At 50.3% G+C, this 17,025-nt stretch overlaps 1 protein-coding gene across 1 annotated transcript in view; it reads right to left on the bottom strand.

Moving 5' to 3' along the window:
• adipor2 (adiponectin receptor 2) overlaps positions 1-16,365 on the bottom strand; it is a 29,080-nt gene extending 12,715 nt beyond the window's left edge. The window contains exons 1-2 of the mRNA XM_079735225.1: positions 16,240-16,365; positions 2,302-2,701 (exon numbers count right to left, since the gene is read on the bottom strand). Of these exons, the coding sequence (XP_079591351.1) occupies positions 2,302-2,394 (93 nt within the window). The 5' untranslated portion in view covers positions 2,395-2,701; positions 16,240-16,365. The remainder of the gene's footprint in view (positions 1-2,301; positions 2,702-16,239) is intronic.
• Between the last annotated feature and the right edge of the window lie 660 nt (positions 16,366-17,025).

Here is a 17,025-nt window from a genome sequence, read left to right as displayed (position 1 = left end):
AGTCCGCAGGTGCAACGCACACAATGTCCTTCAAACAGAACGATTAGTCCTGCCTATGTCTACAATGAACGGACTGAACTTTATCAACTTTAAAGTTAAACATTATCAATCCCACGCAAAGGACACAATTAATGATAAACATAAATCGATTCTAAAACTAATCAAATCCAATGTATTGCATTTGAGACAGAGCCTCACACATGCGTTTATATAGTGAGAATCGCCCCTCCAAAAACCAAGCCTCTAGGGTTTCAATGGTGTCTTCAGGACAGCATGCACAGGGATAAGGAACCACAGCGCTGCAGCAGCCTCGCTCCCAGAGAAGGCTTTCTCCCAGAGAACTCTTTCTACCAGAGAAGGCTTTCTCCCAGAGAAGGCTTTCTACCAGAGAACTCTTTCTCCCAGAGAACTCTTTCTACCAGAGAAGGCTTTCTCCCAGGTTGCATCATGGTCTTTGTCACCTTGCCAGGCCCTGAAAGCGTCCACCGTACAATAGGTGGAAGTTATTCTGGCGGCCAGATCCGCTGCCTGGAGTTTGGATTCATGCTGGAACAACCAGTGGAGCACGGAGAAGGAAGCCCTGGCTTAACAAATAACAAACACCATGGACCAGGGTATTTGTTATTCAGTTCATTCATTGTCGTCTGTGGTATGTCCCATGTTTCTATGTTTTGTGTTTAAACAAAACAGGTTGCAGAGTTCTTTGTCAATGGGAGCGAGCGTTAAAGCCAGACTCTTCATTAACTGAGCGATCTTTAAAGCCTATCAAACCCTTGAAGGGTCGTATTAACGACATCCCCACCTGTGCGTCAGTGCTGTAAACAAACTAACTGCAGGGGAAACGTGACCAATTACACAGGATCGTTTTTATCTGTTCCACCACAGCCCGGCGCCATCCCCCCCCCGTATGTTTGGCCGGTGAACAGCCATTGTTTGTAACGGGGGGTGATTTCAGGACAACACAGATGCGGAGCGTGTAAAGACGGTCAGTGGCAGAGATCAACGACACGTCTGGGGGCTGTGGGTCCAGCATTACCTTCAAAATAAAAGTCCCCCATTGGTTTCTCCTGATCCTTTGGTAAATAACAGGATGTGTGCGGTACAGCACGGGGCACAAAAACACACACACACACACACACACAGGCGCACTGGACACAGAATACAGGCGGACGTAATAAAGTGTGGCTACGCGTGCGCGGCGTGTGCGTGGACCAACAGCCCCCAGTGAGCCGATAATAATAATGAGGGGCGGCTCAGCCCGGAGGGGGGGTGTGTGTGTCTCCACTCAGGTGTCAGTCTAGTATTACAGGTAAGTGCGCACACACACACACAAACACACCAACACAAACGATTGCCTTTCACATCAAACAATATTGTGGCAGTTCTGTCTGTATTCCCTTCCTTCATGGACCGACTGAGGCCTGGAGCCAGCCCTGTGACCGACCGAGGCCTGGAGCCAGCCCTGAGACCGACTGAGGCCTGGAGCCAGCCCTGTGCAGACCGACCGAGGCCTGGAGCCAGCCCTGTGACCGACTGAGGCCTGGAGCCAGCCCTGTGATCCGACCGAGGCCTGGAGCCAGCCCTGAGACCGACTGAGGCCTGGAGCCAGCCCTGTGCAGACCGACCGAGGCCTGGAGCCAGCCCTGTGACCGACTGAGGCCTGGAGCCAGCCCTGTGACCGACTGAGGCCTGGAGCCAGCCCTGTGACCGACTGAGGCCTGGAGCCAGCCCTGTGCAATCCGACTGAGGCCTGGAGCCAGCCCTGTGACCGACCGAGGCCTGGAGCCAGCCCTGTGACCGACTGAGGCCTGGAGCCAGCCCTGTGACCGACTGAGGCCTGGAGCCAGCCCTGTGCAGACCGACCGAGGCCTGGAGCCAGCCCTGTTGAGGCCTGGAGCCAGCCCTGTGCAGACCGACTGAGGCCTGGAGCCAGCCCTGTGACCGACTGAGACCTGGAGCCAGCCCTGTGACCGACTGAGACCTGGAGCCAGCCCTGTGACCGACTGAGGCCTGGAGCCAGCCCTGTGACCGACCGAGGCCTGGTGAATAGCGGTTGTCTGTTTTGGGGAGGGGAGCGTTGGAAGCTGATGCCTCTCTGGCCCCGATCCATTACCAAACATAACACCGGCCTGTCAGTGACCCTTTAATTATTCATCTCATGTGTGCGTGTGTGTGCGTGCGTGTTTAGTTCCCTGGCTGACCAGTCTGCCCCCACTATAAAGGAGGCCGCTATCCAATCAGAAGATACCTCACACAAAGACACACAAACACACACAGACACACACGTGTCGGACTGCTTACCCCATCGTGGACGATGTGAGGGCACTCGGTGGCACTGAGGTGATTGGTTGAACAACCTGAGGTGGGCGTGTCTTCGGCGTCCCGCGGGCTCATTGGATCAGTAGGCGCGTCATTCGTAGTCCGTTCCGCCAGAGCGGAAGTCCTGTGTCGCAGGACGAAGGCCGGGCCCTCGCCCTCACTCACCTCCCCGCCGTCCAGCTTGTAAACGCCGGACCGAACCGCCAAAGAAACAGGAGTGGACTGAGCCTGGTCCTGGGCAACCGCGCAGGCAACGCACGCAAAACCAGGAGGGTCCCCTGGACTTCACCGGACCGGACCAGTGGGGGGGGGAGCAGAGACGCAGAGCAGGTAGTGGTCCACTGGGCGGAGAGCTGGGAACGTCTGGACCCCTCTGGACAAACTGGTGAGAGGGAGAGACAGTCATTATCAGAGCAAAGAGAGAGTGAGACAATCAATCACTTGGATTGCATTTATCTTTTTATTATTTGTATCAAGGTGCAGCTTTGTTATCTTGTAGAACACGGTGTACTTGAAAGGAATGTGGTACGGCTTTACAAATCTCCACCGAAAAGTTGAAAAAGAATAATCCATCCTGGTTGGGTTTCTCTGTGGACCCATTGGGGCTGTCGCTCACGTAACTGGAATAATAGAGGAATGACTGCCAGTGGTGTTGGAGTGTTCCCGTGACAGACATCATCAAAGAACCCCCCCCCCCCCCCCCCCCCCAACAGTCATGTGACCCGTTATGTGACAGCTTCTTCCTGGGTGGATTCTGTCGCTCCAGTCAAATCACACCACCCCGCGTTTGTTTTGTTAAGTCATTGTTTGATAAAATGGCGTCCCTTTGTATCGTTCCTAAATTGTGAGCCTAAGATTTGAAAGAAACGTTGCATCTGGGTGCGGTGGCGGCCAATGATGGGCTGCCAACTGGCTGTCGCGGAGGGTTGCTTAGCAACCAGAGCCATCAACGAGGACAGGAACAAGAGATTTCAAGCACAGGAAGTAGTGAGAAGGAAAGCTGGAGGAATTATCTTTTCAATTCATTACTTATGCTAATTAGCCCTCTACTTTTAGGATAATCCTTTGAATAACCTACCAGTGAGGGAATAAGATACAGGTTATGTATAGTTACTAAGGATGCACCGATTGGGAAATTCTTTACCGAATCCGATGTGTAAAATAACAATTCGGCTTCATTATAAAAAAAACACCTGAACTGAAATGAAGTCCGTCAGCCGCCTCTAAATGAGCACAAATTAAACCAAACACATTTATCAAACAACCGTTAATGTAACCTTCTTTCACATGAAACAGCAGATATAACTCGGCCCCATCGGTGAAGGTCAGACCGATGGCGTTCCACAAGGTTAACATCGGCCCGTACCGATGTACACCTGAGAAGTCGCTGCATCGCTGCTGTCAATAACAACAGCCTGGCATGCTCCGATGCAGGTTCCCTTCAGCAGTTTTCACCGCCCATGCTAAGTAGATATATAATGAACCATGTGCTGAAGACTCACTCCGAGGTAATCTGTGGTGCAGCAGCACTTTGAAAATAGCCTGCCACCTCCATTATATTCAACCTCCAGAGAAGCCCTGCAATGTACCCTCACACTCACACACACACACACACACACACTAGCGTGTCAATGGGGAGCTGCCCTTTAAGTCCAACAGCCTTACATAACTAACCTTTAAGCTGTCTGAGGACGGTTAATGCAGGGCCGTGTTGTGACGACCAGCTCCTTCTTCAACAAAACAATGAGACGATGCAACGCCTCTATTGGGAATGAAAGCTTAGGGAGTATTACTGGTGGTGGTGGAATGGAGACAGACAGACCTCCAGACCACAGCCGGGGGGGGGGGGGACGCAGCCAGGAGGGAGGTTTCCAAAAGAGCATTGAGTCCTATAGGAATCGAGCAGAGGAAATACAGTCCGCTACGCCCACGCTCGGTCGAAACAATATGATTCTGAGTATTTTTTAATTGCGCTACGAATATGAACCGCATTCACTCTCCTAATTTGATCTTGGCAGTGAAGCTTTGGAAGTTACCGTGAAATCCATGCTGCACACTCCATGAACACACACAGGCATTACGCCACACGCACAAACTAACGCAATACCGACGAACTTGCTGCTGCTAATCCCAAATTAGACCTCCAACCGCCCCACAATGCACTGCAGCATCAGTACATGACCTGCAACAAAACGTGGTCCCAATGAGCCCGCTTCTTTCAAGGCGTTTCACAAAATGTATCAATTTGAATAAATAGATTATTCGTTTAAATCAAACTCTTGCTGTTTAATGTTGCCGTTTAATATAAATATTTAGTTCATGGATCATAAGCAAATGAACACTTTAGTTAGTCTAAGCTGCTTGTCAGATAAAGACATCACTTTGGAATGGAGTAGCCGCAGACCCCAGAAGACATGGCCGCGTCCTTTGACCCATGAACCTGGACAACAGGACCAGAGCGTTATCCATCGTCCAAGCTGTTGCTGTTATTGCTTCATTCTGGTTCAGACCAAGCGTCTGTCCCCAACACTGGACCTCCACCCAGACGCCATTCCCACTGGGTGGAGTTCCAGCTGGTTCCAGAAGTGCAGTTGGTTACATAACGCTAGTGAGTCAAAACAATGGTGAGTCAAAAAACAATGGTGAGCTGAACTGTTTCGAGACCTGGACTCTCACAGGAATGTTTTGGAAAAACGGTTCATTTTCTTTCTTGTCTTCCATTGGTTTGCTTCCTTAAAAGGGATACTATATGCACATAAGAGGACATGATGCACAGGATGTGATGAACCGCTCTGGTCCACCAGACGTCATTATCAGGAAGACACAGGTGTCTCCTGTATCCCCAGCAGTCTTCATTAGCCTGTTTACTCGGGCATGAGTAAAGCGCTTAGTTTACTTAGGGTAATGCCTTCATGATTCAAGTGGTATGTGTGAAGTCATCATGGAGACGGTCGTAGTTCATAACAATAGAGCAAGGCTTTTCATTTTGTGTGCGTCACGTCATCATACACAACAACAAAATAACGCAGACTGTGAACTGAGCACTGAACCCTCATCACATTATTATAGTTTATGAAGAGGCATCATGAATGGACTAATGGGCAAATATTGATTCACTAGTCATTGCCATATGATGTACACACAAACGCATGTTCCCCTCTGAAATGGGCCTCAGGAATTCTCTGTCTCTCCCCCTCACACATGAAACAGCAGTCGAGACACCATTTTCACAGAAACAGTGAACAAAAGTACAGGTAAATGGTAAAAACATGATGAAAGCTTTTCAGAATTGAACGGCAAAAGGTCCATTTAAATAAACCAATAGCAGAGGACGAGGGCTTGTCACCGATTCTCGGTGCACAGTAAAGAAAACGACGTCTTCGTCATGGAGAACAGGGCCCCCAAAGGCCCTCAAAAGCCAACACTTCCACCCCGACAAGGGCCCCAAATCAATCCAGCCCCCCCTCTCTCCCTCTGATCGACTATTTCACAAGGAGAAGAGAAATAGCCCAGGTGGAGGCTCCCTGGGGATTCACAGGTCCACTGTCAACTCCCTGAGGGGTCAATGTTTCTCCCCCCCCCCCATGTATGTTTAGTGACGGTGGGTAGTGGAGCGAAAACAAGGGTAGGGAGAGCACTAACACCGGGCAGGAAGTGAACCTCACAGCGTACGGATGTCTCTAGAACACAGAGGGAGGTAGAGAGGTATAGATCGTGCGGAGGACTTCTATAAATTAACATCGATGGGTGCAAAGCGGCTGCCCCCATGCCCGACAAACCCATTCGTGTTTTCACACTTCCTTTGGTGTTTTCATTCACCGCGTTCATTTCCTCTCACCCGCTATGAGTGCCGTTCTCTAAACTTCGTTCAGCGTCTTCTGTAAAACCCCACCGCAGAATACATGCCGAGTCCTCAGCCCGGGGTCCTTATTAAAACTACACAGTACACTACACACTACACACTACTACTACACAGAAACGCGCCAGAGAGAGAAACAAGAGACGCGTACTTCCATGTATTGCAGTAGAATCCTTAAAAGGGCCCTAATATAAAAGGGATATACACGGCAGCCAAGTGAGTTAGCAAAGATACATTATAAACATCCCCATCATCCTCCACTACTATACTCATACTACTAAGGACACACACACACACACACAAACACACTCTCTCTCATTCCACTCCGGTAATAGATGCTGACCGGCAGTTTCCAGGGGTGAGTGGATTTACCGAGGCCATTCTGGGGACTCTATGAATGGAAGGCCGCACGTCTGCGAGAGGACGCTTTATGTATGCCTCAGCAGCCATGGCCGTCGGAGATAAGGCCAAGAAGATGATAATCACGGGCTGGAATGTATTGTTCTATATTTTTCTATAACTGTGTGCGCTGGCTGCACCGGGTTGGGGAAAGTGGCCGGCGCTCCTTGTTGTCGCTGGCTGTTCGCTTCCTGAACACCTCCGAATGAGCCACCAGGAACCAACGCTGGAGATATTGTTCACCTGGCGGCCGTACTGGGGGGCTGGGTGAGGGGGGGGGAACCATGACAACGCACTGGGAACGCTTCCTCAATGCGACCAGGACGTGGAAACGGAACGCTACGCTAAAAGCAATTCATGGGGTGTTCATGGTAATGGCAAGTCACCGAGCTCTGCTGGCCGACTGCTGTTGGTTAAATATGTTATTGATGGGTCCCATCAATAACATATTAAATCTGTTATTGATGGGACCCATCAATAACATATTTAATATGTTATTGATGGACCCCGAGGTGAACATCAGCCACGATGACGGGGTGCAGCGACTGACAACACTGCACCTGGTCCTCCTGGTTCGGCCGGGGGCTTGAGGCCATGTCATGGCACGTTCAGAAGGAGTAATACCTCCCATGAACTGGGACCACCACGTTAAACTGGGACCATCAGGTTGAACTGGGACCATCAGGTTGAACTGGGACCATCAGGTTGAACTGGGACCATCATGTTGAACTGGGACGATGTCCGATGAATGAAGTTACGTTCTGATTTTAAATATCCACTGGAATGGATTTGAGGGTCTCATCTCTCCACTCCCACAGCCAACGAGACCCCCCCTTCTCCATGCCCCCCCCCGTGTGCTCACCAACACATCATCCATCCCCCGGGATGACCTGGCTGGGAGCTGGAGGGTGTGGGGGGTCCCCACTGGAGAACAGTGGGGGGGTTGTGTCCTGGCGGTGCTGTTCATAATGAATCCTTGCTGTATCGGCGGGCTGTGGATGATTACCCGCCAGATGGCATAAAACCCCCTCGCGTGAAGGGCGGTCATGTGGAGGGATGGGGACGCAAGCAAGGTCACATGATCATGTGTGTGTGTTAGACACATTAGGCAGGGAGGGAACACGCACACACACACACACACACACACACCTTTCTTGGATGGGTTACTCACAGTTTCTATAGAAATGACTCACTCCCCATTAGTCTCACTGGTTCTGCAAAGACTGACTCCCCACACACACACACACACACACACACACACACACACACACACACACACACACACACACACACACACACACACACACACACACACACACACACACACACACACACACACACTCCCAGCCGTGGATATATTTGCATACATGGAAATATTTTCAGATGCAGATCTGTTTTCTCTGCTACAATACTTTCATTCACAAATGCCTGTGCTGTGTATTTCCACGCGTGCGTGTGAGCCCGGTCGCCATGGCGACGAGAGGCAGAGGAGGCTGAGAACCTTCCGCTGATTGAGGAGGCGGAGCCGTCCTCAATCAGAGACAGGGGGAGACGGGGGGAGAGACGGGGGGAGACGGGGGGAGACGGGGGAGAGACAGGGAGAGACGGGGGGAGACGGGGGAAGACAGGGGGGGAGACAGGGAGAGACGGGGGGAGAGACGGGGGGAGAGACGGGGGGAGAGACGGGGGGAGACGGGGGGAGACAGGGGGGAGGCAGTGGGAGACAGGGGGGAGACGGTGGAGACAGGGGGAGACAGGGGGAGATGGGGGAGAGATGGGGGAGAGACGGGGGGAGACGGGGGAGAGACAGGGAGAGACGGGGGGAGAGACAGGGAGAGACGGGGGAGACGGGGGGAGACGGGGGGAGAGACGGGGGGAGACAGGGGGAGGCAGGGGGGAGGCAGGGGGGAGGCAGTGGGAGACAGGGGGAGACGGTGGAGGCAGGGGGAGACAGGGGGGAGGCAGGGGGAAACAGGGGGGAGACGGCGAGGGACGGGGGAGAGACGGGGGAGACACAGGGGGAGACGGGGGAAGGCGGGGGGAGACAGGGGGAGACAGGGGGGAGGCAGGGGGAGACAGGGGGGAGACAGGGGGGAGGCAGGGGGAGACAGGGGGGAGACGTGGAGGCAGGGGGAGACAGGGGAGACAGGGGGGAGACGGGGGAGGCAGGGGGAGACAGGGGGAGACAGGGGGGAGACAGGGGGAGGCAGGGGGAGACGTGGAGGCAGGGGGAGAGAGGGGGGAGACAGGGGGGAGACAGGGGAGAGACAGGGGGGAGACAGGGGGGAGACAGGGGGGAGACAGGGGGAGACAGGGGGGAGGCGGGGGGAGACAGGGACCACAGTATCACAGCCTGCCTCTTGGTCCGGAGCCCGCTCGGCTCTTTAAAGAGGATTGCATAACATATGCAAACAAGGCGAAAAAATAGATTGTGGTCTCAAAATGATTTAATTTTGCACTAATTACTGTATCCAGGTAGCCTGGGAACCAGACCAATCTGAGAGCCCATGTTTTATTTGCGATAGCATATGCGTCTGGCCCCCCTCCCGTTCAGACAGACCTGGCCTGGGTCTGGCCAATCACAACCATTGATCTGATGCGGGCGGGTTTAATACGATGACTGAACAGAGGAGCGACCTATAAGAGCAATGGAACGTGCCTCAACCACGCTCCGATTGGTTGAGGGCAGGCTAAAGGCTGTTTGCTCTGCTTCGGTTGATAACGTTGATAATGTTCATTGGGAATAGAAAATGAAGCGCGAGGTTCCGGTTGAACACACTGTTTCGAATTGGTCTGGCGAGGTCAGGCTGGAATCCCTTTTTTACTTAGATTTCTGGGGTTTTTCTCGGGACAAAGTCAGAGCAGTTTCCAGGTAACATTCCACAACATCTACAATTCATCATAATGCCATAATCTACACTTAGAATAGATGATGAAAGCCTGAAAGGGAAATATATATATATATGTCGTTCTTTCCATCTTAATTTGCAATGAATGACTATCGTCTCTAAAAAGGTTGAATGATAATTATGCAAAATCTTCTTTGGCTCTTCAGGTAATTAACATTTTTACAGCTCTGCCAACTGCAGAGATTCCAACCTCTGTCGTAGACAAAAGGGCCAAGGAGGAGAATAACACAAAGGACGCAAAGAGAAGGGAATACCACTCGTTGTTTTAGGGAATCCAAATCAACAACCTATATTTGGAGCGCCATGGTGCCATCTCATCCCCAAAGAGAGAGAGATCTGGAGAGGGAGAATCTAATGTTTGCCTGAGGGGAACCCGGCCCGCTGTCTGAAGAACAAGCAGCAGACCAGGGGGCACCAGAACTGAGGCCGGAGGAACAGAGACCAAGATCAAGAAGGAAATCCCTCGAGTGAACAAGATACAGAGAGAAGATAGGGGGGGAGACAGGAGGAGAGACAGAGAGAAGAAAGGGAGGAGGGAGACAGAGGGAGAGACAGAGAGAAGAGAGGGAGGAGGGAGAGACAGGGAGGAGGGAGACAGAGGGAGGAGGGAGACAGAGAGAAGAGAGGGAGGAGGGAGACAAGAGGGGGAGACAGAGAGAAGAGAGGGAGGAGGGAGACAGAGGGAGAGAGAGAGAAGAAAGGGAGACAGAGGGGGAGACAGGGAGAGAAGAGAGGGAGGAGGGAGACAGGGGGAGACAGATAAGATAAGGAGGAGGGAGACAGGGGGAGAGAAGAGAAGATAAGGAGGAGGGAGACAGAGGGAGAGACAGAGAAGATAAGGAGGAGGGAGACAGAGGGAGAGACAGGGGGAGGGAGACAGGGCCTAGGGAATGAGAGACAGAGAGTGAGAGCCAAAGAGAGAGAGACAGAGAGCGAGAGACGACAGAAGGCATGAGTCACTGAACCTGCTCTGCAGCATCATCAGAAGATGTCATGTGATGCAGAGCACGGCCCGCTGGGTGTGTGCGTCTGTGTGTGTGCGTGTGTGTGTGTGCAATTAGGGTAATAGACCATCTGATGGAACACATTCTGAGTGGACCCTAAACCGCCGTCCCCGTGGTACGGCACAGCGTTAGGGCCCATATGCGTCGCGAGAATGAGGACCGTTCACTGGCCTAGGAGGACGCCTGCCTCCCGCTGACAGCCCAGGGACCACGAGGACGCCACAGTGCACACGCTTTATGCACCTTCCTGCAAACGAGAGCTTGAGACGGACGGGAAAAGGGTTATCCAACAACAATCCGGTTTCAGAGCGGATAGCATCATGCGCTTCAGAAATTAAGCAAATGATTATTATTGAGGTCAAAACCGAGCTGGCAGTTCAGCCACTTCTGCATCAATGCAAAGGAGCGGACCCGGTTTTAACTGGCCAAACGGTGAGTGGTTTCTCATACGTGGTTGAAACCCCCCCCCCCCAGACAACGACAGGCCACACAACGACAAACAAAAGAACAGCAGCCCACATAAATCTTTCAATGCTGAAAAAGAAAAAAAAAAAATAAGAGGCTAGACGTGGGAAGACAACGCTCGCATAAATCTATTTTTTTATCGTGAGAAGTGAAAAAAATGAAATGATATTGGCTTCCAGCCGTGACTGAGGTGGAACTGGAATACACACCTTGACGGGCCCACCACATCCAAGTCTATTACAGGGAGATATACTGAGTCACAACAGGCCCAGCTGGAGGGACGGACGACTCCTCTCCCATGCCTGTCTGTCTGCTTCCCGCCTGTATTCTGCATGCGTTCCACTGCAGGTTGAAGATATGTGTGGCTTTGGTGTCGTTTTTCCCAACCGCTCGGCCGGTTATGACATGAGGCCGGACATAAATAGAACAGGTCCTTCTTTATCAAGATGATGTCTGGACCCGGGACCAACGACCAAACATTGATTGATTGATTGGGTAAGCTGTGTAAACAGGATACCGACCTATACTGTAAATAAACTGTGGCTGCTGACCGTCCAGCAAACAGAGGACTGAACTCAGATAAACCCAATGATCCACCTTCAGTACCCAACCAAGACTGAAGACTTGAGAACAGTTGGAGTTGTCCCAATATCGAATATCGGCTCATTTAAAGGGGGATATTATGTCACCGGTTGTGAGTGTGATTGGCCATTCCTTCTAGGTGTATGATGGATAGATAAGCAACATCTGCTAGAGTCCCATGGGAAGGCTGATCTATCCAGCACACATCTGGGAGGACACTCAAGGAGAAGGTTGATTTTCAACCGGCTTGTAATGGCTAATCCCATTCACGCCCGGTGGCATAATATCCCCACTTTAAATGAAATGGTAAAAAGCGTCTTCTCTCCGATATCCAACAGACCGCGGCGTGTATATATATATCACCCCATTCTCATTTCACAGATCTTGTTATAGCTTCAGCTCTGAAAGAGCCTCTTTCCACATGAAGAGTGTGTTGGAGTGTGACGAAGTGCGTTGGAGTGTGTTGGAGTGCAGGGTCTCGGTTCCCCCGAAGGCATTACAGAGTGTGTGTCCCCCGATCGTGTACTGGGGTCACAGGGTCAGGGGGTCAGAGGAATAGGCCTCTCTTTGTGGGGGACGCCGTTGGAATCATTTAAAACTGCTGCGTGTGATCACATGAGCGCCTGAAGGGATCACCGTGTGCCTCTGTGAGCTCACTCCTCAATGCCACACACAAACACACACGCACACACACACACACCTTATGCAACCGTTATTACAGAACACAATAAGAGAGGCAACGGCTGCTTTAACCCAGCTGCCCGGCCCTGGGGATGCTCACCCAGCTAATTGCGCTGACAACCTGATTGAAATGCAGACGTGCAGGTTGCCATGTTTGTTGATCTATGTGTCATGCTGTCTTCACTTGTGTCTCTCTCTCACACACACACACACACACACACACACACACACACACACACACACACACACACACACACATACACACACATCTCAATAGCGGCCAATTACAATAAAGATCCTGAAATGCTTACCTCACCAAATGTATCATGCTGCATGGATAATATTGGACAAGTCAACAAAAGTAAGTGTGTGTGTGTGTGTGTGTGTGTGTGTGTGTGTGTGTGTGTGTGTGTGTGTGTGTGTGTGTGTGTGTGTGTCCTGATACAGCACTGATACGCGCAAGCAGTCTTGTGATTGACAGAGACAAAGAAAGACAGTGTGAGACACACACCCACACCCACACCCACACACACACACACACACACACACATGTTTTTAATGGAATGCTTAAACAGAGAGATGAATGTTATGGTCAATAAGAATCCCCCTGTTGTAAACGCTGCTCAACGCTTATTCTCTAAGTGAGTTAACGTAGCAAAATGCTGTGTACGAGATGAGCAAAGAATGCCTCCACCTGATTGGTCAGCATCTAGGGTAGGTCATTTTACCAATTTGACCAAACAGATCCAAATCTGTTAATCGAGGCTGAATCCTTTCAAATCCCTTATTGAATCTTTTGGGGGGGGAAATACAAATCCGATAAGGGGTTTGTTAGACTCTGAGCATTAAGAACAGCAGTATGTTTTGTACGTACTCAGAACCAGTTCCAAAATGTTATTCAGCTAACAGAACCCAACCTCATCTCCATGTCAACTAGATTAACCCCCCTCTAATCTGGGTGTTTCTTTAAGAAGAAAAAAAGGAGGTCTTAATATATCCAGCTATGTCTGGATGACATTCAGATGTCCTTCATGCTCTGACCAATAGAAAGCTTTCCAATTTGTCATCGTCGCTTTGACATGGACCCGACACAGACCCTCAAGACATATGAATGCACACACACACACACACACACACACACACACACACAGAGAAAGTTGGCCATTTGGAGGTCATTCATTCACAGTATGACCCAAACACTCAAACACACAAAAAGCCTATTTGCTCATGCGGCCCCCGGCCATGAAAGCATGCATTGTCTAACACACATGGACCCGCACACACGCACACACACTTTTAAATCCAAGACTGGCCCATGTGTTTATGGGTACATGCAGGTATAATGCATACAATATCAGACACGCACCGCTATAATGACCCTGTCTGTCTACGAGAGAACCACAGACCCAAAGCTAAATAAAGCCTGTTAACCCAGACCTGGCTAACACTTAGCCTCGACCGCGCAGCACTACAGATACTCACCGAGCACACAAAAGAATTGCATTGCTGCTAGCAATGGTAAATAGCAATGATAGCGCTCACAAACAAAAGGAAGGCGAGTACTGCTCTCTCCGGTCTGTGTCTCTCTGTGTAGGTTTCATGGCAGCCGGGGGAACACACCGCTGTGCATTCTAGGCTCTGGGTGGGGACAGCTTTGACTAATAACAGGGATGGGTTCTTCCTTCTTGTTCTGTTTATGCCAGGCTCGGCCAACCCCAGAAGAACGCGTACCCTACTAGATTATTCAGACCTGGGCTCCAATTCTTTTGTCACCTACAATCGTGCCATAGAGCGATAGATAAAGGTACAAACTCACGGTGCTAACATTCAGCCTCTCCAGTCCCATTAGGACCTACGGTTGACCAGGCCTCAGTGCCACATTCATGTGCTGGCTAGTCACGGCGCCAACAACATTCATGTGTTTATTGATGGTGCGTTACGTTGCCTACTTTCTAGCGGGACTCCCATCTGGTCCGCAGCTGTGAAAATATATATATATATATATATAAATAAATGACTATACATTATAACATTACTTGAGCTGCAGCTGCCAACTACTACTGTTCAGACTGTAGGCTAAACAACACCATGATGAAACCAAATCCAGATGGTCGGGCATGAGAAACAGCCGCTTCACGAGCGTATCTCAAACCGCCTTCATAAGGTTGTTCCCACCCAGAGTGGATGTTCACAGGCCTTGAGGACGTCCCCTGCTCCTTGAATCCACCTGCGTGGGAACGATGACGACGGCCAAAACAAGGCTCAAGTCTGCGATGCCGTAGGCAACTTCTGTGCCCATTCAACGAAGACAAGAAAGAAATGAAACAACTTGCGAGTGTGAGCATGCATGGGCACTGGGTACACCACACACAGCCTCACGCACACACCCTCACTGGGTACACCACACACAGCCTCACGCACACACCCTCTCTCTCCTGTGCCTATTCTCACTGCACATAAGATGCTTGCTGAGCCTTTTAACAAAGTAACAGGCTTATTTATTGGGGCGTGTGTGTGTGTGTGTGTGTGTGTCCAACAATCCATACAGGAAATTAAGAATCTCTTTGTGAGGTTTGAAGGAGAAAAACCTGAAAAGGGGGGGGGGGGGTGGAGAAAGAGAGAGTGAGAAAGAACGAGAGACTGCTTGCTGATCAATCAATTTTGCACTGACAGCTCGCTACTATTCTTGGACGCTATGTTTAGCTGTTTGGATGCAGGCACACATAGTCAAAGACTTCACTTCATTGGACGTCACCGCCTCCAGAAAGTGCTCAAAATAGAATCACTTAAATAATTCCTTTGTTCCCACAAAGTGCCTTGCATATATACGTGAAATTATAACGTGAGCTGTTCACCACAAGTGTGCAAGACTAAGCAAGACGGCAACAGTGCCTATTAATTATTCATGTGATGACATCATGTGTTTTGGCACACTGACCAGACAAAAAAGAGTGAGAAGCCCGCGCTGTTTGTTGTGGGTCTGCCAGGGTGTATCACAGAGACACTGGTCGCATGCTGGTCAGCCTTCTATATTTGACTCACTGCAAGCGGTCAGCCTACACACTGTTGTTTGCTACACAACGTGTATCTGTACGTTGTGTTCTTGTGATACTGGTGTTGTCATACAGAGAAGTAGTGTGGGCTAACTTTCTATTTTTTTAAGGAATTCAGGGTCATTGCATAGCGTGAGCAAGGTCAATAAATCCAATCAAACACCTTTTGTTGGCCAATTCCACTACAGTATAATGCTACTACAGGTTATTAACTTGTGTCTCTCTACAGTACACCTTTGAACGTCACCATCCCCGGTATCAGGCCATTATGAGCAATAAAAATGTTAAAAAAAAAAAAAAAACTTTAATATCGCTGTCATATATTATTAACCATTGCCTCAAATGTAGGACAATAATGGGGTGTGATAACGGGGTTGCGACACAGCGCCGTGGCCCCAGCCATCACAACACCGCCGAGCAGGAGACAAAGAAAACCCCAACGCGAACTTCGTGACAAACCCCAAAACATCCGCTGCACAAAAGCTGAGCTCCTCCAACACCCAAACCCTCGATGGAGACCTGCCTGCCCTGACACCGTGCTGACTGTCCTCCCGAGACGTTGGACCAAACAACATTTGCAATGATGAATGTTGTCAAGAGGCTGAGGATTAAACCACCGGGAGGTGACAGCCGTTTGTTTACACCGAGCTAGCGAGCAGCTAGTCCGCTAACCACACTGGAGGAGAGCCAGACATCTCCTCCATCGAGGGACCTGGCGGCTGACAGCCTGCGAGAACCAACAGTCTACTGGTGAAGTGACCCGATATTAACTCACAACCAGAGACCGTGTCGTCCCCGGTCAGAATAACGAGTCTACAGGAGCGGTGCGGCGGGCGGATTAAGCCGCCGTTGTTTTGACAGATTAGCCGCTAGCTGGCGGTCCGGGAGGGACGGAGAGTCCGATGGAGAAGAATAAAACATAACAGAGAACAAATCACGTAAGACAACAAGTGAGCAGCACAACGTACCTTAGTGTGTCTGTGTGGGTCTGTGCGTGGTGTGCCTCTGTTGTGTTGTGCTTCCAGAGAGTTGTGGAAGGCGATCCTCGCTGATCCCCTTCTCGTGTGGTTGTGGGAGCGGACCTGACTGAACGCCACGTCCTACGTCACCACGTCCTACGGGGATGACGCCGCTCGCACGAGCGCCCGAGCTCCAATCAGAGGGCGTGATATAAACACATGTCAAATGGACGAAAATCCATCCTTGTTCAGAAGTGGAGCGTTTTCACTGTTTCTGGAGTACTAGCTGCTGAAACGTCCGATAATTAATTGAAATGACTCTCGTTGAAAAATCACGTTATTATTTATCCAAGTGTTTACAGCGATTACTACGGTTTAGCTACTCAATAATGTACATTTGTTTCTAATTTCTTGTAATATGAGAGACGATTAGAATAATAACAGAAATATCATTTATGATATGTTGTATTATGGACCTTGTTCAACTTTTTGAATAGGCATTATGACGTCAATCGTTTTAATAAAAGCAACCCCATCATCATTCAGACTTTTTATCTGGACGCAGAATTTACTATTTCCGTTTTCCACACAGAGTGATCGTATCACCTGCTCTCCGTCATCACTGCCTCACTGCCTTAGCAAGGCACTCTGCCAGGAAAGACCATCACCCATACACATGCATCGGGATGCATCGAGATTATGCAAAATCTGTCCTGATAAATGATCACATTCAGCAGCCGCATGGCTGAGTACTGGACACACCGGTCTGTCTGCAACCAGTTCTACATTTGACGC

Source organism: Pollachius pollachius (genome assembly GCF_949987615.1).
Source record: "Pollachius pollachius genome assembly, chromosome: 4".
Taxonomy (NCBI): domain Eukaryota; kingdom Metazoa; phylum Chordata; class Actinopteri; order Gadiformes; family Gadidae; genus Pollachius; species Pollachius pollachius.
The sequence above is the reverse complement of the archived record's forward strand: the minus strand, read 5'-3'. Positions and strand labels throughout refer to the sequence as shown.